Genomic DNA, 24,088 nt, shown 5'->3' with positions numbered 1-24,088 from the left:
TTAGTGATCTTAGCTGAAAATTACCGAGATTTACAAAACAAAAAATACCAGGGCAACTCCCAAACCTGGCCGTCCTCTGTGTGCTCAGTTTCGGGAGTGAGCTTGGTTTGGGTGCGAGCTTAGGCAGTGAACAGGGCCGTGTGGGGAGAGAGAGGCCGTCTAACTCACCAGAGCAGGGTAGGAGGGGTAACCTCTGCATTTGGCCCAGACCAGGTCCAGGGCGTCTAAGGATGCGTAGTCTTCAGTACTCATCCAGCAGCCTGATCTCCCACGGCCTCGCACCACTGAAACACACACACACACACACACACACACACACACACACCACAGCCACACACACACACACACACACACACACACACACACACACACACACCACAGCCACACACACACACCACAGCCACACACATACACACACACACATACACACCACTTTTAAGATTACATACTTTTTGTCTGTGTGTAAAAACACACTTGTCATACTGTGCTAACATCAGATAAACACATGTTACTATATATAACTTCTACAAGAAGTCAATCCTGTTTGTCTATGTGTGAGTTAGAGTCTGTGTATGTGGAAGTACATGCATGGAGAGAATGACTAAAGGGTGTGGGTTGGGTACTCACAATGAGACACACCCCTAGCTCCGCCCACAGAGTATGAGTCGTTCTCTGTTCCAGAGGTTTCCTCACTGCTGTCCTCTTGAAAGGCAGAGCGAGAGAAAGAGGGCTTTCCACGACCCTGCTTAGACGGGGTCGTACTGACAGAAACAAACAAGCAGACAGAGAGAGAGAGAGAGAGAGAAAGGAGAAATTAACACCAAAAACAGCTCTGCCTACCACTGCTCAGTAATATGATCTACTAAAAACATGAACACATGAATGCAGGTGTATGATTGTGTGTGTTTGTGTGTGTCTGTGTGTCTGTGTGTTTGTGTGTTTTGACGAGGTAAGCTCAGGGAAACACAGTATTGGTCGCTCTCGCGGAGCCAAAGCCCTGAGGAAGGAGATGACCATTGTGAGTGTGCATGCACGTGTGTTTGTATGCGTGCGTGTGTGTGTGGGTGTGTATGTATGTATGCAAGTGTGAACATGCATGTATGTGTACGTGTGCGTGCGTGTGTGTATGTATATGCATATATGTGCATATACGTGTATGTGTGCAAGTACGTGTATGTGTATCTGTATGTGCACATGCATGTGTGTGTATATGTGTGTATGCACGTGAGTGTGTATCTGTATGTGTGTATGCATGTGCATATACGTGCCTGTGTGTGTGTGTGTGCGTGTTTGTGCATACGTGCCTGTGTGCGTGTGTGTATAAGTGTGTATACTTGTGTGTGTACCTGGTTCTGTCTGAGGCGGCACTGCTGCTGCTGCTGGTAGTGGACTCGGAGTCGGAGCTGGAGCGAGGAAGACTCCGTTCGTTCCTGTAAACACGGAAACTTTCCGTTACCGGCTGGCTCCCGCCATCGAATCCATTACTAGGCAGACCTATGCCAAGAAACAAAAAAATCACATGAGTGAAAACAGTAAAGACTTTCTGTATAGACTTGTATGTATTGGGGTTTAAGTATAGACTTGTATATATTGAGGTTTTACAGAGTTGGAAACAGCATGGTGATGTTGTCTATCATTACTACTGCACACCTCAGACATTACACATGCTGTGTCTTGCAGTAAGAGATATGACAGTATGTGGAGTGTGTGTTAAACAGTAACAGGGTCAGACAAGTTTAACAGGGTTAAATCATCACTGTATAAGGTCACAGAACCAGAGCACTTGGTCAGATTATCAGGAGACACACTTAAAGACACCCTCAGGTGGTAAACCAGCGTTTCAGCGTGAACCAGTTCAGTCAGGTTAAGCCCTCTCTCCAGTCCGCTGACACCCCCATCTGAAAACGGGCTGTACCTAGCAGCAGGTCATCATTGTCCGTGTCACTCTCAGAGCTGGAAGAGCTGCGGGTGCTGCGGGGTCTCTTGCGCTGACGTGTGGGGGTCAGTAAGGGGAGCTGAGGTGGACCGACAGGACTGGGGTTCACCCCTGCACCTCCGTGAGCCGCCTCCCGGTTCTTAGGGGGGCGACCAGGACGTTTGGGAGGGCCTGCAGCTTTGGGGTTCTTCTTAGAGAAGAGGACAGAGGTACGGCGTCCCACCTCGGGAGCCAGGACTGACGACGCGCTGGGATCTGAGAACAGACAGCAGTGAAGATTGGAGAGGGATTTTTCCCATGTACACACTGATTACCACTGTTTACTCTGGATGGGTGCATGTGATGGGTGCATGCGTGCTTCACCTTTCCCACCCGTCTCTTGGCTGCTGCTCTCCCCCCCCTCGTCACGGCGGGAGGTCCCTGAGACGTGATGCGTGAGGGCGGAGCCACGTTCACCCGAGACTCCTGATTCACGGACGCCCATGCCCCCCCCGGCCTCCCGCTGATGGGCGAGTTTGCGTTTGATGACGGTCATCTCCTTCCTCAGGGCTTTGGCTCTGCGTGAGCGACCAATACTGTGTTTCCCTGAGCTGACCTCATCAAAACGCTCCTGCAGGATTCGCAACTGCTCCTCCAATGGGAGACGCCGACGGTTTTCCGGCAGAAGGAGATCTGAGAGAGAGAGAATGAAACATCTGAAGGGCTTTATTGTGTTTGACGAGAATAACGATGGACATGTAAAGCTTTTCAGGCTCAATAATTACATAAATTCTGAAAAGACTAAAGAGGTAAAGCAATCATCAAAAATGGGGAGAGAGCATCCTGGGAAAGACAGAGATAGGATAGAAAAAAAGAAAAAAGAAAATACAAGCAATGAAGAAACGAGAAAAAGAGAGGGGTGTGAAACAGAGCAATGTTAAGGTAGATGAAGCTAAACAAAGTCAGTGTGACACTCAGACAGCCATACTCACCCTCCTCATTGGCAGAGGGCGACAGGTCTCTCTCTCTCTCTCTCTCTTTCTCCCTGTCCCGTTCTCGCTCGCGGGGAGTCTCGGGGCTGGGCTCACGGGGGAGGTGCATACCCGTGTCGTAGTCATAGCCAATTCGTTCTGCCTGCCGTCGCGCCTGTCTCAGCACCACTCCGCCGGCCTCACGCAGTCGCAGAGCGGCGCGGTAAAACACTGTGTCTTTGGCATTGTATTTCAGACAGTTATTAACTATGAGGAAAAAATCCGACTCAAAGGACTCAAACGTCAGGTAACGATGAGACTCCAGAGACGCCCACATGGTCTGGAAATCCATTGGCCTCTCGATGTGGTCCAGGTAATCTGGCACCTGACAGAGAGCAAGAATGAGTTAATGAACACACACAGACACAGACACAAGGACTCCCACACTCACTCAAGCACACACACACACACACACACGCAGACAGATACACGGACTCCCATACTCACGCACCCACACAGACACTCAAACACACACATAGATACACATACAGAGACACACATGCATACAGACATACATGTACAATACAAGTGCAGTGAATGAAGGCTATGACAGATACCCAAACATTTTTATAGAGAACACAGCAGTAAAGAACATGCATTAATTAATGTGTGTGTATTGAAGGGATCAGATATTGTGCATTTTTGTACATTTGATAGTGTATGTGTGAGAATTTGTTTGTGTGTGTGTGTGTATATACCTCACTGAGTGGAACAGGTTCGGTGAAGAAGTTACTGGTGTCTCTCTCCTGGAGCTGCTCCAGAGTGCTACGCAGTAACACCAGGAATGGAGTCAACTGCATCTCCAGCACCATCTGCTGGACCTTAATCTACACACAACATAAACATAAACAAACACACACACACACAGCTCCAGACCTTCATCTACACATAATGTTAACACACACATACACAACACAAACACAAACATACCTCCAGACCTTAATCTACACACAACATAAACACACACACACACAGCTCCAGACCTTCATCTACACATAATGTTAACACACACATACACAACACAAACACAAACATACCTCCAGACCTTAATCTACACACAACATAAACACACACACACATGGCTCCAGACCTTAATCTACACATAATGTTAACACACACATATACAACATAAACACATACACAGCTCCAGAGCTTACTCTACACAAACACATACACACTTATTAAGAGTTTAGATCACAAAAAATAAAGACACACATACTTTGCCAGTGTTCATAAGACCCCATGTCTTTATGGACCACACACACAGTTCAGTTCTGCTGCTTTAACACACACCTGCTTGACGTTTATGAAGTGAATGAGGAATGTGTGTGTGTGTGTGTGTGTGTGTGTGTGCGCTGTCTGTATGCGTGTCTTACCGACTCTCTCTTCAGTTTCTCTCTCTTGCGGATGAGCTCCACCAGCAGCCTGGCTCTCTCCAGGTCATGTCTCAGTCTCTGCCAAGCCTTCAGCTGCTCCTTCAGCGCAGAGTGTTTTTCCTCACTCACCTGTGGATGTTCACACACACACACGCACACGCACACGCAAAAGACGCACGCATACGCAAGCACATGTATGCACACAAGCACACAGATGCACACACACAAGACACACATGCAAACACAAGCACACACACATCATTATACAATGACAAAGACTGTAAATGTCAGTAATTTAACAAAAATAATTTAATCAACAGTCAGTCTTCCATCCTATAGTTTTCAACACATGAAGGGGTAGTGGAGTCTATAGGTGTGTATACTTATATATACTACAGCCGTCATGGTGATGGGTTTAGGGGTAGTGTATGAGCCTGTGTACTCACAGCTGCTATGGTAACAAGTTTGTGTGTTGTGTATAGGTGTGTGCGCGTACTCACACTGCCATGGCCATAGTTTTGGGTGTAGTATATGAGTGTGTGTACTCACGGTTGCTGTGGGGATGGGCTCAGTGTTGCGTTGGGACTGGAGGTGTGTCTGGAGCCGTCGCAGTAAGGGGACGCCATTACGGCTCTGTCTCTTCAGGGTCCAGTAACTGTGCAGTCTCTGCATAAACTGACTCTTTCTGGGTACAGTCAGGTTACTGGTGATCTTACTGAGTCTACACAAGCAAACAGAGAGAGACACAAAAAGCAGCTTCACTCAGATACAGAATGTCTTTCCACCACTTAACCCTGACACAGAGGTTTATGGCACATAGCTTTGTCTGTGGGAGTTTAAAACGGACTGAACAGTTCACATTATGAGCTTTGTGTATGTGTATGAGTGAGTATATGTATGCGTGTATGTGGGTGTGTCTTTCTGTGTGCCACCGTATGATATTGTGTGAGTGTGTTTCCGTGTGCGTGCGTGTGTGCATGTGTATGCGCGTGTGTGTGTGTGCATGTGTGTGAGTGTGTGTGTATGAGACAGTACCTGTGTGGTGGAATGCAGGGGACTGACACGACAGGTGCTGCTGCTCGTTTCTCTGCCAAGATCTTCCTCGCCCTCTTCATCTTTAACCTGGACTTAGCCTTGGCCCTCTTTGCCCGCTCTGAACTCCACCCTTTCCCATCCTCCTCCGGACCCCCTCCCACATCTTCATCATCCTCTGCCTCCCCCTCGCTGTGGGAGGAGCCTAAGCTTGCCCCTCCCACTCCTCCCAGCGGGCGAGCAGAACCAGGCGGGGTGTGGATGTCACAGTACGCGGTCTTGCGGACGCTGAAGGAGGTACCGTTGGCGCCCGTCTCTCTCACGGGCTCCATCTTCATGTAGAGGCCGGCCTGCTGGGCGCAGGTGACGTGGAAGGCCGTGTAACAGTTGGCCTTGTGACACTGGATGCAGGCACCAGAGCCGCGTTGTTTACAGATGTAGCACGTTAGCTTCCAGCGTGCCGGTGGAATGTGTTCAATACTGTCAATGGGCTCCAGGAAGACTGTGTTAGCAAAACACACCTGAAGAAGAGAAAGACAGAGAGGGGAAAAACACTGGAATCAGACACACTAAATGAACCTATAGTTAGCCTGAGAACCAAATTTAAACCTCAAACACACATATGTACATACATGTGTGTGTGCCAAGTGTGTATGCCAACTTCTCTGCATATGTAAATGTCTCTCCCACTTTTTTACCGTGTGTGTGTGTGTGCTGTGATTGGCTGACAGATGTGTGGATTGTGTCTGTGATTGAAGCTTTGTTTTATTGTATAAATGGAAGTTTTTAGACCATTTTAAGTCCATTATTTAGTCCAATATTGTCTCACAAATTCCATCAGGTAAGACAGAAAAAAACACAACGTACAAAGCACCCACTTTGTGTCTGGACTCAGTGTTAAGAATGACCTTTAAAAGTTAGAATGGAAAGATTTTGAATATTCGCTCACACACGTGCAAAATCACCAAAGACCATATATACCAACATGCAGACACACAAACACTCTCTCACCTCAGGGATCCAGAGGGCACAGACCACGTGTGCCCAGCGGGCATCATCTGTCTGTTTGAAGGCTCCGCCTTTGTTTGGGCAGAGGGCGCAGTCAACAGCGCGGGAGGGCGACTGCAGGCAGCGGCGACAGAGCCACTGGCCCTCTGGGATATAGGGCACACCGTAACACTCCTGATGCACAGCCAAGTTACACATGTCACAGAACAGGATCACGTTACTGTTCTGACACTCCCCGTCGTTACAGATACAGCATACAGCATCCTCATCAATCAGAGAGTTGGGGTCCCCCTGAAAGAGAGACAGAGAGAGAGAGAGAGACCGAGAGAAAGAGAGAGAAACCATTTTCACATTAAGCATTTGCATTAGCACAAGTAATTTTTCTATGATAGATTTTGTAGTGTGAGTTGATGACAGTTATTGTAGAAATGGTAATGTTACGTGGGCACACTGACGGGGCGACTGTGACCTTCAAACAGACATAAGAGAGTTTATTCAGTCTGTGCAGAGTGTGTGCACATATGTGTGTGTGTGTGTGTGTGTTTGCGAAAGAGTGCATGGGTGTGTGTGAGATAAGAGTGTCTATGTGCATGTGAGTGTGCGTGAGAGAGAGAGAGAGAGAGAGAGAGAGAGAGAGAGTGTTTGCGTGTGTGAGAGAATGTGTGTGTGTGTGTGTGTGCGTGCGTGTGCGTGAGACCAACCTTGTTATGGCTCTCAAAGTAGGACTCTTTCTCCAGTCGATCCATCAGATACTCAAAGACTTCCTGAGGAATGGGCGTGACGCCATCACTACGGCGTTTATCGTTCATTATGTCCAGCCAGATGTAGTCTTCCTCATCCATGTCATACTCTACCTCCTCATCCAGCTCCTCCACAGACTTATCAATGTACCTGCCACACAGTCACGGTGAGGAGGAGAAAATCACAGTTATTAGTTGAATTATGAAGGATGGACTGACGGAAGGCCTGGTGTTAAGTACAGATAATCTCATGTTCAGTAAAAGGACAGTGAAACTCAACACAGACCCAACTATATGGTCAAATCACTTTAAGCCTATTTAAGGCTACACTTTCATAGAGCGGAAATAAAAAGACGCTTTGCACACAATTCAGTAGGATCAAAAAGCACTCAGCAACTGGGAAACACCTAATGTAAAATGCATTAACAAAACTTGATTCGCATCAAATAAATCAGCATTATTTCACCGACGCAAAAAATATTAATAGACACGTCTTACTGTAATGTACTGTAGGTTTTGTGGTATACCTCACACAGTTTTGAGCAAATCAAAGTGAGCTGTGGGTATCCGACAAAAAAAATTTAAGACAACTATTTAGACTTCAGCAGCTATCTACTGAGCTATCTGCTTAATGTTTCTCCCCTGAACATGGATGGTCCAGCAGTGAACCATCTGAGGGTTATGTTTGCAGTTATGTGGTGTTTTCAACTACGGTTCAACCACTTCCTGTCCACAGTTTGTGTGTCCCTGTGACAGCTTATTCCCAGTGGAACCACTATAGAACAAAAACAACTTCTCTCAACCTTTTCAGTTACTCACAGTCAATAATGCCTCACAGTCTTTGTGTGTAGACATCTAAATCTAATTCTGAACTGTAAAGTCCACTGATTCTCCAACCTATTCTCAAAGAGAGTCTGTTTTGTTAAATACTATTAGCAGGTAAAGTTAACCAATGAAGCACTTTATTTTGAAGTAATGTACCCCTCTCCGTATGACACAGTGTATGTTTGTGTTTGTACCTGTAATATGAGGACGGCCGTGGGGGGGCGTCCGGTCTCTCTTGGTCCAGTTCCCGAAACACCACCTCAGGCAGTTTCACTGCAGGGCCAGCAGGGGCACTGTGGTGGTGAGATCCACTCTCTTTTTTCTTCTCTTTACTCTTGTGTTTGCCTACTTTGGGAGTGGCACCCGCCCCTTTCCCGCCATTGGCTGTGGCAGGTGTATCTGGCCTATCCTTCCCGTTGTTTCCACTTTCATTCCCGCCCATGCCACCCTCACCACTTCCATTACATGCCCCGGCCCCTCCCCCTGCCCCAGAAGAGGACACGTCTTCACCTCCACTGTCCTCCTCAGAGACCACATCCAGGCTTTCAAAGATGCTGATACGATGGACTTTGCCGTTTATCTCCAGTTCCACCATACGTTGGGCCTGCGCATACGTCATAGTCTCTCGCCCAGGTGAGTGGGAGCGCTCCGAATGTTCAGTGGGGCTCCCTGGCATTGCCCCCTGGCCCATGAGCCCTAAACCTCCACCCATGTCCGGCCCATCTCCCCCAGACAGGGAGACCCGCGGAGGCCTGCCTTTCCTCCTCTTCTGGGGTGTGCCCTGGATGGGTGGGGGGTTGTCATGGTCATAGTGGTAGAGATGGTACTCAATGCCGCTGTAGCTTTTGTAGACCTTGCGGCAGCTCTCCACTGGGCACTCATAGGGGGGCTTTGTCGCCCGCAGGTTATGACAGAAGGTCTTTACGTCAAAGTCCAGCCCCATGCTGCCAATGGCCAGAACAGGGACAGGTGGTGGTCCAGATTACATCTGTCAGACAGGCAGAGAGAGAGAGAGAGAGAGAGAGAGAGAGAGAGAGCGACGGGGTACAGGAGATTAGAAAGAAAAGTGAAAAAGAATATTCATCACTAACCAGTTCCCATCTTCATAACCTTAACCTTAGCAAGCTATCATGATAGGTACACTAACTCCTTATGTAAATGTACACTAAGCTTATGTAAATGTATACTTAGTTAATTATCATTATTTAGTTATAAAAAATTTTGAAGAAGCTAATAACTTATCACAGTTAATAATCGTATCAGTTAATAAAAACAGTCAAGGCTTATTCGTTTTGCCCTGATGTTGCTTTACTTGACTTCGATATCTGGTATTAGTAAATTTTATCACAATACAGCTAGCTGGAAATCTGGAAACGTGATCAAAATAACAAATAGGGAATGTTGTCAAGGTAACCAGCCAAGAGGTTGCTACAAAAGTTGTCTAGGTAAGCGAATGTGCTAACCGCCTAAAACTATATGGATAGTAACGAGCTGTCAAGTCGACTCACAGGTGTACCGCGGCGAACAAGACGGGACGTCAAAAACTTAAACCGTTATAACCGGTTAGATGACTTCGGCAGGTGACGCAAGTTATGAATCGTCCAATTAATTATCTTCAGTGGCTCGAATAATTTAAAAAAGCCACCCATCACTTAATCTAGCCTTTGCGACCAGTATCTTCATCCGAATACTACCACAAATAGCTGCTATGTTGCCACAAAGCTTTTTTGAAAAAGCGTTGAAACACGTTCGCCAAAAATGTATGAACGTTCTGCAGTTCAGTAAAATCAGCTCAAGTAAACTCTTTTGTGGCAACTCGTTTCATAAAGTTCTCAGAGAGTCAGCCCAGGGCTGCCAAACCACATGAAATACCTCGGTTACCCTGTTATCAACTGTCGTTAGCAACATAGCTAACCAGCTAGCATCAACAAGCTTAGAACATAAGCTATGTTAGCTAACTCATAAACAATAGCACTTTCAAACAGCGGCGGCAGCTATTTGATTCAAGGTGCTCGTTGCGTGTCTGAGACATTGTAACAGATCTCAGTACTGCTAACAGTACCGATAATTAAAAAAAACGACGGTAACACTTGCAGCTGTCTGAGCACTCTTCTTTGTAACAATGTTTCCACCAACAACCGTTTGTTCCAGACAAAATAAACAAATACAATTAAGCTGTTTTCATATGATGTCAACTGTGCCAAGAGAGGTACTGTTTTATTTAGCGATTTGTTTATTTTCGATTGCTAAAACGCGTCATTCACCGCAAGAATTGTAGCAAAGTTACTGCATTTCCTAGTGAGCGTTAGATTCCTCATCAGTCATGTTCGCAGTAGTGTGAGGAGTGGGGATTCGTGGATCAAGCCATCAGACTAGCTGGATACAACAACCTACACTGAATTCAAAGGCTTTGCATAACACGTAAATTTCCGCAGACACCTTCACAACATCTTATACATATGCTGCCCACCAGTACAGTTAGTAGTAACAGAACCCCACAGCAAATGTATCTTTGAATTAATCAACACTTACTACTCCGGGCTCTGTGAACAAGTGCTGCAAAATCTCCCACCAGTTCCAACGGAGAATGATTAATATAGCGACCCGGTTAGTCCGAGAACCGTAGCTTAATCTCTCAGATGTTAAATGGTATTTCTGTAATTCAAATCGTGACACACCATTTGAGTAATATCATTGTGAAAGAAGAATAATTGAGGAACTCTGGCGAACAAAAGGGGACAGCTATCGTCGTACGCCATAGGCGCGTGTGTGCACATTCGTCAGACAGCGGATAGCCCTTCCGTCGATTTAACATGAAAAATAAATTTATAATTTTTTTTAGACAAATGTTTTGTTAGATGTTGTAAATGGGATATGTACAGATTTTGACAAGGGGTAAATCGCCACTATTGTGTTTTTACGACATAGAATTATTTCCACTTCCTTTTGTTTTTCCCAGGCCATGACGAATCTGCCTGTGGATTTAACAGGAAAAATGTTTGTCGATATAGTTTATTTCAAATGTTATACAGCATGAAGGAAGGCTATATATAGCATTAATACAGCGATGCGTCTATGAAGAACACTCCTACCTATTTGCAAGGCTTAACGTTCTAGTTTAATTCGCCAGCGAATCTGCGAATATGAACACATAGATTGGACCTATTAAGCCTTTGCGCCATAAATTTGAATGCGACGGGGAGTGGACGCATGGGTATGGACTCTAAGGTAAGCTGCATTATCAGAACCGTATGATGCAGACGCACTGTAGCAATACCATCCGAATAATTGACCCAAATCAAGTAGACGTATACCATCGACAATTATACATTTGTGTAGATAGTTCGAAATTAAATAATAAACTAATTTTAAAGTATTTATTGGATCTAAATTCTGCAAATTTCCTACGAAAAACGTTTTTTTTCCTTTTCTTGTTTTGTGACAAATCACTTGATCTTGTGACATTTTCTAGAAAAGCTTGGACTTGATCAAGCTGTGTACTGATACACTGAATGATGTATCTTTGAGAACCTAAATAAAATAATGTTTGAGTGGGTCCTCTAGATGGGACATTTATATAAGTTCTGAACAGCTTGTATTCTCAATTGGTTATATTCCTCACGGCAAAGAGTGACCGTTGGAGTGTGCTATGGTAAAAACTTTGAGACACACACACACACACACACAAAGAAAAAACCACCACAAAGACACCATTATCAAGCACAAAATAATGTTTATTTCTTCCATTAAACAGATTCTTGGTGGTTGGAGTGCAGCTTGTTTGGGCTGGGAAAGGTAAGATAATAAATGCAGTTGGATGTGAACGGCAGGCAGAAGCAATCCACACTGAATTTCAACACAAGGAGAAAAAAAAACACAAAGAGAAAAAAAAAGCAAAAGCAAAAAAAAAAAGAAAAGGTCTGCCCAGAAATGGTCTTCACAGACATGGCAGGTGGAGTAGTGGATGCCAGATACAACAAACAGAGAACAGAAATCTCTTTACTACTGGAAATATTTCACCCAAAGCAGAAGATTCTGCATAATATCCTATATATATACATATATATATAAAAGTCCAATTCAGTCCGAATTGATGGAATAGTATACATATAAATAAAGGGGAAAAACGGAGACAATCGTTCAATCACACAGTCAAATGAGAGAACTGGACAGCTCACAGCTCAAGAAGACTTAACTTCCTTTCAAATGTATGTTAGAAAAAGCAGCTGATGTTTTACATGTGACAGGGTGTAGGACTATTGATGATCAGCACTACATGTGTGTGTGTGTGTGTGTTGTGTGTCACGTGTGTCACTGGACCATCAATCACCCAGGCCTGCCACTTCCATTCCATTCATGGTTGAATCAAATCAAAGTAACACTTATACCAAAAGAGAGAAAGAAAAAAAACAACAGAATGCACCGCAGTCTATAAACCAAGCACACACACACACATGCACACACACATACACACATCTTTACACTTATCTAGGTTGACCTATTACAGGTTGAGTTTCCCTGTGCTGTCTTACATGTTCAGTTGTGTATAACAAATCAATACTGATCAAATGTGTCTGATATCATGCTGGACAGACTGTGAAGTGTTAACGGGGTGGGGTAATAAATGCATCATAAATGCAAGACAGTAAATGTCCATGATTCAATCATACAGAAAGACTGCACTGCCCTCCTATAACAAATATAACACAAACAACATCAATGACTTATAAATGAGTGCTCACCTGTATTAGAGCCAATGTGCTCCCAAAAGGGACCCAAAAAAAAAAAAAAAAAGCGAGCCCAGGTTAAGAAGAAAACTCCTGGTTTTGTCCATGGGTGACTCTAATCTGCGGCAAATGAAGAGTGTACAGGCTTTAAAGCGTGTAGTGGATAAGGCTTCAGTGGAAAGGCCAGTCTAAAAAAGCTTTCATCAATAACAAGGCTGAAATTGCACTTTTTGAGGGTCCAACTTCTAAAACTCCATCCCCCCCCCCCCGATCTTGGCAATAATGCGAAGATGCTCATTGCTACATTCTGAAACCACACAATACTGTAGGCTAGTTATCAAAATAGCGAGTGTTCACATCAAAGTCACCACTCATCTCTTGCGTTATCCTGAGCTTAAACACAGCACTGTAAACCGTGCCAAGTTCAACAGGAAGCACTTTTGTATTTCATGCACTACACTAGATCCCCTGTGTCATGTCACACCCATAAGCAATACATAGAATCCTCATAAATATTCATAAATGCTTATTCCAATAAAGGTAAACAGGACCAAGGTGTTTCATGGTGCGTGTTACCCACATTGAGATATCTTCACCTCCAAGAGGAAGAGTGGATATTTCTGTTTGCTGAAATGAGTATTTATGAATGGTTATGTCACGCTTATGAAAGCTTTATGCATCAATAAGCTCTTATGGGAAAAGATCACATTCCTGTGTCACACAGAGAACACACAGGCTTGGGCCGCTTGCACTAAAATGTCTGCAGCCCCGATGAATGTTTCATCTTTTACCTGCTCAGGGAGCTAACGTGAAGTTAAACACAAAATTAATTACTGACTAAAAAACAATCAAATTCTGTAGTATTTTATCAGAGGGGAATTCAAATGAAAGAAAACAGGCATTAAAAACATAGTTGGAGATTTCAGATAACCCAGTAAAATCTCTCAGTTGTTGATTTTGCTCCTTTTCAAACAGATAAAAATAAGTCTGAGGGGAGCATACTGAAGGCACAGAAATTTTCCTGAACCTCTCTCTCTCTCTCTCTCTCTCTCTCTCTCCTGTCCAGTGTGTCTGGAGTGTGGTCAGAAACTGTTTGTGTTGTGTAGGGGTTGTGTTTTACAAAGTATTTAACAACCGAAGACATTGGACAGAATCCATCCGTGGTGGCCCTCTTCATGTGTTCACAATACAGGCCAAGCGAATAGTGATGCTGAGTTGTGGTGAAAAGAACTGGACAAAAGGACCACATGAGAACGTGACTGATTATGGCTATACGAGTCATTAAGGCCATAGTCCAATGCATAAAGGACAAAAACACACACATACGTTTCAACTTATTCACGCATTCTCTCACTCTTACACATACACACGTTTCCACATATTCACTCACTCTCTCTCTTACATATACACACTCACACTAAGGATATTTACAGGCTCACAGTCTATACACACAAAGTGTTTCTGCAAATGAAGCAGAACATCGCTGACATCAACACAGGACCGATACACATAGGGACAATGGGAACTGTAGTTAAAATATAAGTTAGTGTAACGGATTGGCGAATGGTAGAAGCTTTTCACTTGGAGTCGCTGGTTGCCACTTGTGAGTTGTGACAAGGGGGGAGGGGCTTGGTGCAGGCAGGGGGAAGGCAAATAAGAGGCAAACACCGAAAGCCAGTTTGGAGCAAGAGGTGCAGATGTTGGTTTTGGATTGCCAACTACCAGTGATGAGAGGGGGGACTGAACTGTTAGAACAAATGAAGGTAGAGTTTCTTTGGGCTTGTCGGCAGGGGGCAGGTAAGGTTGGCTTGGGCGCTTAGACTGTTAGGCAGTCCTGGCATTTTTGGGGCACATGGGGTTCTCTGGGTTACCGAGTGCCAGTGGAAATGGCTGCAGCACTGGGTTTGCCATGGTAGGGTACGGCAGCATGCCTGCCGGTCCTAGGACCCCCACAGGTCCCATAGCACCCACTGGACTTGTTAAGCCAGGCCACTGGGATGCATATGCTGGCCCAGGTATCACCCCTCCAAATGGGCCCGCAGGCACCAGGTACCCTGGGGGCAGAACCGGGGAGGGTGTGGAGCTCACACTGGGGGGCATGGGCGGGGGACCACAGGCCACTGAGAGCGGACAGGACAGAGGCAGATGGAATGTCTGAGGTACTGTGCACCTGACCTAGGGAGAGAGAGAGAGAGAGAAAGAGATATCAAAAGAAAGAAAGAGTGGAAGGTTAAGTGAAAAAAAACCTTCCTCCGCAGCCTGAGAATCTTGAACACTGTTAGTTTTCCATCTCTATGACATGTTTATGGAATGCACTTAGACGTAATCAACAGTCTACGTTAGGCAGAACATTGTACCTGATGCGTGACTCCGACCATAGGCATGACAGTGGCCTGCAGGTCCATATGTCGCCGCTGCTCTTTAATCTGATTGAGTGAGGGGCGGGGCTGGGGCGCAGCAGCTAGTGTCTCTTTCGTCCAATCATCTACCAGCTTGTGCAGGTCATCTGTGAATGTGCCTTTTTTATTGTTGCTGTTGTTGGCCTGTGCGTGAGCCAGAGCTGTGATTGGCTGAGTGGTGGAGGCAGGCATGGTAACAGGAGGCGGAGCCGGTTGTTCACTGGATACTGCGTTGGCAGGGGCTGCTGCAGTGCTGTGGGAAGACCCTGAGAAAAAAAGAAATGTTTTTCTCAGAAACTGTCAGGCTCTCTAACCCTCAGTGACCAATTGGCTGTTTGTCATTGTCCATTTGAGGTTTCTCTACACTCAGCCAGTGAGGCCTCCTCATCTGAAGTGAGGTAAATACAGGGATCTGTTACATGACAGCTCTGGGGCACAGGTCTGTCTCACAGCTGTATGGTCAGTATTGTCAAGCCAAAGATAGCAAGACTGAACCATAGTCACGGAGACATATGTACCACAGAGAGTCTCAGAGAAAGACCTGTGTGAGACATTAGCTTTGACACAGTAATGGAAACAGTCACATAGATGATTGCATATATTAATGTGTGTTTTGTAAGAGTACTGGATAACAAGCAGCCAAAGGTTTAGTTCTGAACTCCCACCCCAGAAATACAACCAAAAATCACTGAAAAATCACGATGCAAAAATAAAAACACAACATTTATTCAAGCATTTCACTACACACATTCATGCCATACAACGCCATGCGCTAGAAAAGAAAACATGTAATGTCATATAGTCGAAATTAAACATGTTGCAATGCGTATTTACCTAATCTGCTGCATGTGCAAACTCAGGAACACAAAGCAAAACGCGCGCACACGCACACACACACACACACACACACACATTAATACAAACAGAGGAGCTCGTGCCAGAAGAAAAAGAATAAAAAAAAAGGACAGGAAGGGGGGAAAAAAGAAAAGAAAAAGAGGGAGGACAGAAGAATAAAAAGAAAGGGGATAGTTACTACTACTGCGCTCTTTGCCTAGACATAGTCGTTTCAGTGTTGACCCTACAAGAGGCAGAACAACACAGACAGAGATGGTTAGGGGTGGGCGGGGACACACCACACGCCACTGCTCATTGGACAAACAGCGACCAGTCAGTGAACAGAAACAAACAGGGTTGAGTGGGGATAGGGGTAGGAAGTGAGGAGAAGTTAAATTAATGGTTTTAAATGGGGTTTGACAAGGGCTGTGGGCAGTGAAAAGAGAGCCTGAAGAGCTCACTCGTAAACGTTAACAAACATATAAAAATAAATAGATGTTGTAACCTATGGAGCATAAGCAGGACCATCTGAGCTCTTCACTGGATTTTGAGTAAAGGTCATACTGGGCTGATGTTATAACAAAAAAACATTTCTCTGAGTGTCAGTGACACCTGTTGATTCTTACAGTCACTCTGCAAACACATCCATATCTATGATAATGTCAACAGTTTAGTCATCACAGTTTGGCTAGGACATCTCACTGAAATGAGTTCTCCCTATTCCAGAATCAATGACCACCAATAACCTTTAAAAGTACTGCTACAAGAACTAATTCAGTGCCCATCAGATTCACAAGAGAAAAAGTGATGACTGAGGGGAAAAAGACTACATCAGACTGTTTTTAAACTTCATGTTGTCTTTGCTCCAATCAACTGCCACACAGACCACCAAAACCACTGTATGGCATTTTAGACTTTCACTCTGGCACATCCACAAGGTGTTTGTGGAAAAAAAGATTAAGGGTGTGACGGTTCGTAGGAGATTGGATGAACAGTAAAAAGGTGAAAAACTGCAAGATAAATCAGTCTTTCTTATGGAGCACCGCAGTGTGAATTCACTAATCAACAGACAGGACACGAGGCGTGATCTGAACATGACATCAGAATCAAAAGTGGAATCAGATGCTCCCTTCACACTGGGAAAAGGGGACAAACAGACCTGAAACCTCACATTTAAACATATCAACATAAAAAAGTAGACTCCAGTTCAAAAAAAAAAAAAAACCTCTACAGAACTCTACATATAAACATATATATATAAAAAATATATATTGTGCGTAACATTGGGGAGTGGATATCAAACAGAGAAGGAGGGAGGGAGTGAACAGAAATGAACAAAGAGAAAGAGAAACAGAGAGAAATTTTCTAACAAGAGAACAACTCTGTCAGCTTCCCTTTATTTCCATGCAGGTAAAGAAAAAAAAAGCCAGAGAAAAGGAAGTGATGTAATAATCATTATACAGCCCTGGTTTTCTCCATAGCGACCTGCTCGTGGCGGATGCATGCACGTCTTCCCAGTCCAAACATGAGACAAAACCAAGGGAGAAAGAGAGAGGGAGAGAGGGAGGCCTTCGTTCCAGGTCTCCACTGCATCAATCGTTCTTTTGTTTATTCTATTCTTTTTTTCAGGAGGGGAGGATGCCATTATAGAAGGAAGAAGTGACTCCAAAAACAAGTGAAGTAACAAACATGTAGAGATCAGATACAAAGGCTTTGGCAAACACACACACACACACACACACTGGCGTGACCCCCTGTAGGGGTGAGGTTTTTGTAAGGCCCATGTTTGGGGAAGACAAGCTTACTGATCTGTCTACCAGAGACTGAGCACAAAGCGTTTGTATGGAGGTGAAGAAAAAAAACAAATAAACAAAAAAAGAGACAGAAATATACAAGGATTCAGGAGCGGAAAAACATTTGAGATAAAACACACATGATGGATATAAATGTGCATGCATGTATGTAATAGAAAGAGAAAGAGAGAGAGAGAGAAAGAGTGAGAGAGATTTGTTGTATGTGCAAGTGCTTATGATAGACAGATAGAGAGAGAGAGAGAGAGAGAGAGTGAGAGAATTTGTTGTATGTGCAACTGCATGAGACAGACCAAAAATAAAAAAAAAATCCATGAAAGAGTTAGGTTACAGAAAGAGGGAGACATGGTGAGAGAGAAAAAGAAAGGACATAAAAACGAGGAAAAAGAGGATGAGTGGAGAAAGGTAGAAAAGAACAAATACAAACAGATGGATAGAGACACAGGTCCACTGAGGAATCTAGTGCGCGGTTTGCTACTAGATTTAAAGGTGACTCTCTCTGATGTTTGGTGGTAAACCGTCCAGCCTGTGAAAAAATGAATATAAGAAGGAGAGAAGAAGAAAGAAAGGAGAGAGACAAAGAGAGAGAGAGAGAGAGAGAGAAAGAGGGTGTAACAGCGAACACATCAGGGAAGAGATACTCCCAACACTACAGCAATCAATCTGTCAGCCCTAGTCCCCGTGTGTGTGTGTGTGTGTGTGTCTGCTGGAGGAGTTAGTATGGGGTGTTTTCAGAGTCCATGTGTTGTAAGTCCATTGGTGGTGTGACAGTTGTAAAAGTGTGACTGTGCGTTTATGCATTTGGGTTATACATGATTCTGTATGCAGAGGTGGTAAAAGGATTCCAATACTGTATGTGAGTGACAGCAAAGATTCTGTCAAGAAATGGAGTTGTACTGACTCACAAACCACTGGCCACACGTGCTGATGCAGTGACTAAGGGCTGATTTACACGTCTGTGTAGGCTCTACGCGGAGCCTACGCCGTAGCCTACGTGAGTGGCCTACCCTGTTGTGAGCATTTATACTTCTGCGTTGGTGTGTCTGCGTCGCTCTGTAATGAAACCTTCAAAACGCTAGTTTGCGGTGGGATTTCTGTGCCACTGTGTTGATTTCCTTGTGCATTACAAATGATGAAGCAATGTTAAATAAAAAGTCGGAATTCAGTCCTTGCACAGCAACATGTTTAAAACAAGTTTTGCGTTTGAAAGAAGGACTAGTTTCTAAACTTTGGGCAGCAAACAAACGGAGCTCTCAAAATAACGAGTGCTCAGTTCACCATTTTGCTGAAAAATTTTCAATCGAGACTGAAACTGAGTGGATCATGTTGGACTTGGAGCTAACAAATGTTGAACAACAGTTACTTTTACTGAAATTACTGCAACACAGACAAGAGAGAAGACATCGGAGGAGATTGTGTACGACCATTGAACCGGTTGAGCAGAAGGAGGGTGAAGCTACCAAGCGGACCAATCACAGTTGTTGTGGTCTGCAGCGACGCGTAGTTACATTTCCAGGGAGGTGCTCGTCAGGCTACGGCGTAGGGTACGCGGCTACACAGAGCCTATGCCGTACCTACGGCGTAGATTTGACGCAGAAGTATAAACTGGGCTTAAGGAGAATTAGCAGTGGAAATGTACTAGAGTGATAATTACACAATTATTACTTTACAATAAAGTAAACATACTTTACTACTTACCACCTCTGTCTGTGTGTGTGTGCCGTGAATGTGTGTGTGACAAAGGGATTCTGTCCCTGTGAGGAGGAGGCACAGAATGTCTTCCTTATACTGGTATTCCTGACATATGCAGTATGTGATACGAGTCAAATGTTGCCCACCAGTGCCCCCTTGTGCATAACAGTGAAATTGCATGATTTTTTTAAACATATGCAACATCTGTGATAACCAACCAAATACACCCCAGCGACCGACCCATTACATGTATCAGACATTTTCAGTAACACTTCGTTTATTCTGGTGCAGACTTAAATGGGCACTTCACATCGGAGGGAGAGATGGAGCGATGTTTGTCTTTATGCTGCGCGCGCGCACGCGTGTGTGTGTGTAGGAGCAAGAGAGGGGGTGAGAGAGACAATATTCTTGCTGGCACTTACCTGTGTGTATTTGATGTGTCCCTGCAGTGTGCCTACACACACATGTAAATACATATACCCTTTAGCCCAGCTCTGTGTGAGCGTGTGTGTGTGTGTGTGTGTGTGTGTGTGTGTCTGTATGTTTACCTTGCCCAGGTGATGTGTGTATGGCTGTGCCATAGATGTTGTCTGACGACAGAGAGCCTTTGAGGGAACATGGCTGTTGGGTTTGGACTGAATGCAGTGGTTCTGAGACTGGACTCTGGAGCGTAGCAGTGCTAGATCCAACAGAACTGTTCACAGCCAAAACTGAGCTCCGAGCAGGAGAACTGGCCGAACTGGAACACGTCTCACCTACAGAGACAGACAGGGAGTGAGAGAGAGAGAGAGAGAGATTTAAACACTCAGTCACACCAAGCTAGGTCATACAACACACACACACACACAAAATTCTTAGTCTAACTCAAAATACTTCTCTGCCACACCACACACACAGTCCAGCTCTCTATGACACAAATACACACACACACACACACACACACATTTCTCATAGTCTAATTCAAAATACTTTTCCGCTATACCACGAACACACCATCTCTCTATGACACACACCCACACCCACACCCACACTGACCGGCCATGTTATTGCGATTGTGTTTGAGCTGCTGAACCATGGGGTTGAGGAGTTTTCCTGCTTTGACTTTGTGTTTGGAGGCCCTGCGGCGTCGGCCTGTAGGGGGCGCTGCATGGAGGAAGCCCACGCTGGGAGGGACTGGCCTGCCCAGCCGAGCATACAGCTGCTCTATCTCCCCTCTCTGATGAGCCTGCAGCTCTGAAATCTCCCTGATGTGTCTACAGAGAGAGAGAGAGGATTGGGTGGGGTGTTACCATTAAACCTTTAGTGTGTAGTCTAGCTGTACATCATAGGGAGCAGAGAGAAACCATATCGGCATATCGGGTGTGGATCAAACCCACACATACAGTCAGTCAATCAAAAGCATTACTGAAGCTCTTTAGTATGCTTTCCTTATGCTGCAAGGTATAATGACAGTACAGATGAAACCTCCTCATGTTTTACACATCTATCAAAGACAAAAACAGGAGACAGTCTTTTCAGCCCACAGTGTGAGGGGTCTCAATCATTTACGCCAGCATGTGTGTATGGGAGGTAATCCCTGCCAAAATGAAAATGAAAACGAAAATGGTAAAATGAAAGTTCAAACCCCGTTTTTTGACATTCTTTTTCAATGCCTGTGCGCACATATCCTGCCAAAATGAAAAATTAAATTAGATAATTCGATTTTCATTTTCACGACAAACACCAGTCTTTTCTGACAAAAATAAAAATAAAATTAAAATGTCTTTTTGTCATTTCACTTCATTAGTTCACTTCATTTCAAGTTAGACTACATGCAAATATGTAAATATATGTTAATTAGAAATGGGCGTTGCTATGATGGCGGAGGCTAAAGGCTAAAGGTTACATGTAGCATAAAACGTGATGATTAAAATGAGCGACCTTATTGTGTACATCGACACGAATTGTTGTTTAAATGTTACATGAACTTAGTTGGGGCCAGAGTGGTAGAAAAAACTCTCAACGGCTCTGGTCGGGGCAAATTGACCACTGTAGACTGCCATTGAAGCATTCGAACTTTTGAGCTAGGTGACTTGCTTGCTGTTTTCGCGACCACGCCCCCAGAGCCAAATTTTGTAGGGGGAAATTCACTGTTTGGTGTGTTTAAGCTTTCAAGCACTTGACTTCAGCTTTCAAGCACTTGATCACGTGACTTCCATCATTGGCGCCCGTCTTTGGGCAACGCCCATTTCTAATCAACATATATTTACATATTTGCATGTAGGCTAACTCGAAAATGAAAAGCCAAAATTGGAAACGATAACGCAGTGCTCGTTTGCCTTTGCCTTTTCATATTGTCAGATCCAGCGCGTTGATGTCAAAAATTAAATCGCAAACCGGGACTTTGCCATAGGTTTATTAACTTTGTCTTTTCGTTTGCATTTTGTCTGTTTTGTACCTCAAAGTCTGTTGAAATGAAAAGTCTAACTAATGAAGTGAAATGACAAAAAGACATTTTAATTGTATTTTTGTCAGAAAAGACTCGTGTTTGTCGTGAAAATGAAAATCGAGATTTAATTTTTCATTTTGGCAGGATATGTGTGCACAAGCATTGAAAAAGAAGTGTCAAAAAACAGGGTTTGAACTTTCATTTTACCGCTCTCATTTTCATTTTAATTTTGGCAGGGATTACCTCCCGTGTTTGTGTGCGTGTGTGTGTGTGTGTGTATGTATTTGTATGTGTGTGTTCAATACATACTTCTCTCTAAGTCTCTGCAGCTCTTTCTTCATGTCAGCATCCTCAAACTCTGAGTCATTGTCGCTGCTTACATATGCAGAGGGGGTATGGTTTGCAGCACTGGGGGTGTGGCCATTAACAACAGGTGGATGGCTAGGCGAATCAGAACTGGTGCTGCGGCCCGGACGGCGTAGGAAAGCCACCGCCCTCTTCACAAGGTCACTCCCGCTGTGCTCTGATTGGGTGTGGGCAGAGGGCGTGGCCTTTTGGGGTGGGACATAACCACTGTCCTCTTCGGCAGATTCAGAGGAGAGACGGAATCCATGTTGAGTTGCCACATCAACCGAAAGGGAAGTCTGAGCACGAGGCATTGTGGGCGACCCCTCTGGACTGGAAGTGGGTGTATCCTGATGGAGAAAACCAAAGACAATAACAATCTTCTCCATTTTGATATTTAATATGTTTCGTCATCTTTACCCAGCGTTTAGGGTTATCTGCGATCTTGTAACTGATTCATTTCCTATTCTAGCAATATTTAGGACACCAGAAGGGACATTTGGTCATCTTTGGTATCAGGTGTTGCATGGTTATTTTGAAAGGCACAGGTTTTCCAGGTGCTTCCACATTCAGATATACCTGATAAAAGTTGGGAGGGGCAGAGTAGCGATTGCTATGAGATTTAGGAGATCCACCCTCCTTCTCGGTAGCTGTCATAGAAACCCCGCCTTCCTGCTCTGTAATGTGGTTGGCCCCACCCTCTGAGTGGGTAGGGCCAGGGGAACCGCAGGAGCTGTGACTCCTCCTGCTTCGCTCCAGCCGCTGGACAACTTCAGGAGGTGTTGGCACAATCTGTAAAATGGAAAAAAAAAAATCAATGCATGTTGAACAAACAAAATTAACACTAAATTAAATATGTGATATTATCATCAAAAATTTTAGATCAGCTTGGCAAAAAAACCCTCAAAACTGTCATTCTGAAAGAATTTTTTTTTTAAGCCAAGCACTGCTATGGGTCACTGAATTTCTAGAATGTCCGCCAGCCTGTTTCAGAAGAAAAAAAAAAAACAGGAAATCTAAGAACGGCCAGAGTGAACAGTGAGACGTTGAGAGAGGGCCAGAGTGAACAGTGAGACGTTGAGAGAGGGCCAGAGTGAACAGTGAGACGTTGAGAAGGGCCAGAGTGAACAGTGAGACATTGAGAGAGGGCCAGAGTGAACAGTGAGACGTTGAGAGAGGGCCAGAGTGAACAGTGAGAAGTTGAGAGAGGGCCAGAGTGAACAGTGAGATGTTGAGAGAGGGCCAGAGTGAACAGTGCGAAGTTGAGAGAGGGCCAGAGTGAACAGTGCGAAGTTGAGAGAGGGCCAGAGTGAACAGTGCGACGTTGAGAAGGGCCAGAGTGAACAGTGCGACGTTGAGAGAGGGCCAGAGTGAACAGTGAGACGTTGAGAAGGGCCAGAGTGAACAGTGCGACGTTGAGAAGGGCCAGAGTGAACAGTGAGACGTTGAGAGAGGGCCAGAGTGAACAGTGAGACGTTGAGAGAGGGCCAGAGTGAACAGTGAGACGTTGAGAGAGGGCCAGAGTGAACAGTGAGACGTTGAGAGAGGGCCAGAGTGAACAGTGAGACGTTGAGAGAGGGCCAGAGTGAACAGTGAGAAGTTGAGAAGGGCCAGAGTGAACAGTGAGAAGTTGAGAAGGGCCAGAGTGAACAGTGAGACGTTGAGAGAGGGCCAGAGTGAACAGTGAGACGTTGAGAAGGGCCAGAGTGAACAGTGAGACGTTGAGAGAGGGCCAGAGTGAACAGTGAGACGTTGAGAGAGGGCCAGAGTGAACAGTGAGACGTTGAGAGAGGGCCAGAGTGAACAGTGCGACGTTGAGAGAGGGCCAGAGTGAACAGTGCGACGTTGAGAGAGGGCCAGAGTGAACAGTGAGAAGTTGAGAGGGCCAGAGTGAACAGTGAGACGTTGAGAGAGGGCCAGAGTGA

The 24,088-nt window shown here is 44.8% G+C and overlaps 2 protein-coding genes across 2 annotated transcripts in view; both read right to left on the bottom strand.

Annotated features, from left to right (window-relative positions):
- The window catches only part of brpf1 (bromodomain and PHD finger containing, 1), a 12,847-nt gene extending 2,347 nt beyond the window's left edge, over positions 1-10,500 (bottom strand). The window contains exons 1-16 of the mRNA XM_030785061.1: positions 10,460-10,500; positions 8,670-8,915; positions 8,428-8,609; positions 8,122-8,352; positions 7,064-7,253; positions 6,366-6,653; positions 5,358-5,875; positions 4,878-5,043; positions 4,323-4,451; positions 3,645-3,773; positions 2,908-3,271; positions 2,300-2,608; positions 1,916-2,191; positions 1,347-1,494; positions 628-761; positions 169-284 (exon numbers count right to left, since the gene is read on the bottom strand). Coding sequence (XP_030640921.1) covers positions 169-284; positions 628-761; positions 1,347-1,494; positions 1,916-2,191; positions 2,300-2,608; positions 2,908-3,271; positions 3,645-3,773; positions 4,323-4,451; positions 4,878-5,043; positions 5,358-5,875; positions 6,366-6,653; positions 7,064-7,253; positions 8,122-8,352; positions 8,428-8,609; positions 8,670-8,870 — 3,381 coding nt within the window. The 5' untranslated portion in view covers positions 8,871-8,915; positions 10,460-10,500. The remainder of the gene's footprint in view (positions 1-168; positions 285-627; positions 762-1,346; positions 1,495-1,915; positions 2,192-2,299; positions 2,609-2,907; positions 3,272-3,644; positions 3,774-4,322; positions 4,452-4,877; positions 5,044-5,357; positions 5,876-6,365; positions 6,654-7,063; positions 7,254-8,121; positions 8,353-8,427; positions 8,610-8,669; positions 8,916-10,459) is intronic.
- Positions 10,501-14,009: 3,509 nt separating this feature from the next.
- LOC115821440 (serine/threonine-protein kinase WNK2) overlaps positions 14,010-24,088 on the bottom strand; it is a 64,132-nt gene continuing 54,053 nt past the window's right edge. The window contains exons 22-29 of the mRNA XM_030785266.1: positions 22,743-22,955; positions 22,128-22,513; positions 20,414-20,643; positions 19,939-20,145; positions 18,126-18,224; positions 16,087-16,131; positions 15,012-15,319; positions 14,010-14,829 (exon numbers count right to left, since the gene is read on the bottom strand). Coding sequence (XP_030641126.1) covers positions 14,479-14,829; positions 15,012-15,319; positions 16,087-16,131; positions 18,126-18,224; positions 19,939-20,145; positions 20,414-20,643; positions 22,128-22,513; positions 22,743-22,955 — 1,839 coding nt within the window. The 3' untranslated portion in view covers positions 14,010-14,478. The remainder of the gene's footprint in view (positions 14,830-15,011; positions 15,320-16,086; positions 16,132-18,125; positions 18,225-19,938; positions 20,146-20,413; positions 20,644-22,127; positions 22,514-22,742; positions 22,956-24,088) is intronic.

The sequence above is a fragment of the Chanos chanos genome, chromosome 9 (genome assembly GCF_902362185.1).
Source record: "Chanos chanos chromosome 9, fChaCha1.1, whole genome shotgun sequence".
NCBI lineage: Eukaryota > Metazoa > Chordata > Actinopteri > Gonorynchiformes > Chanidae > Chanos > Chanos chanos.
The sequence above is the reverse complement of the archived record's forward strand: the minus strand, read 5'-3'. Positions and strand labels throughout refer to the sequence as shown.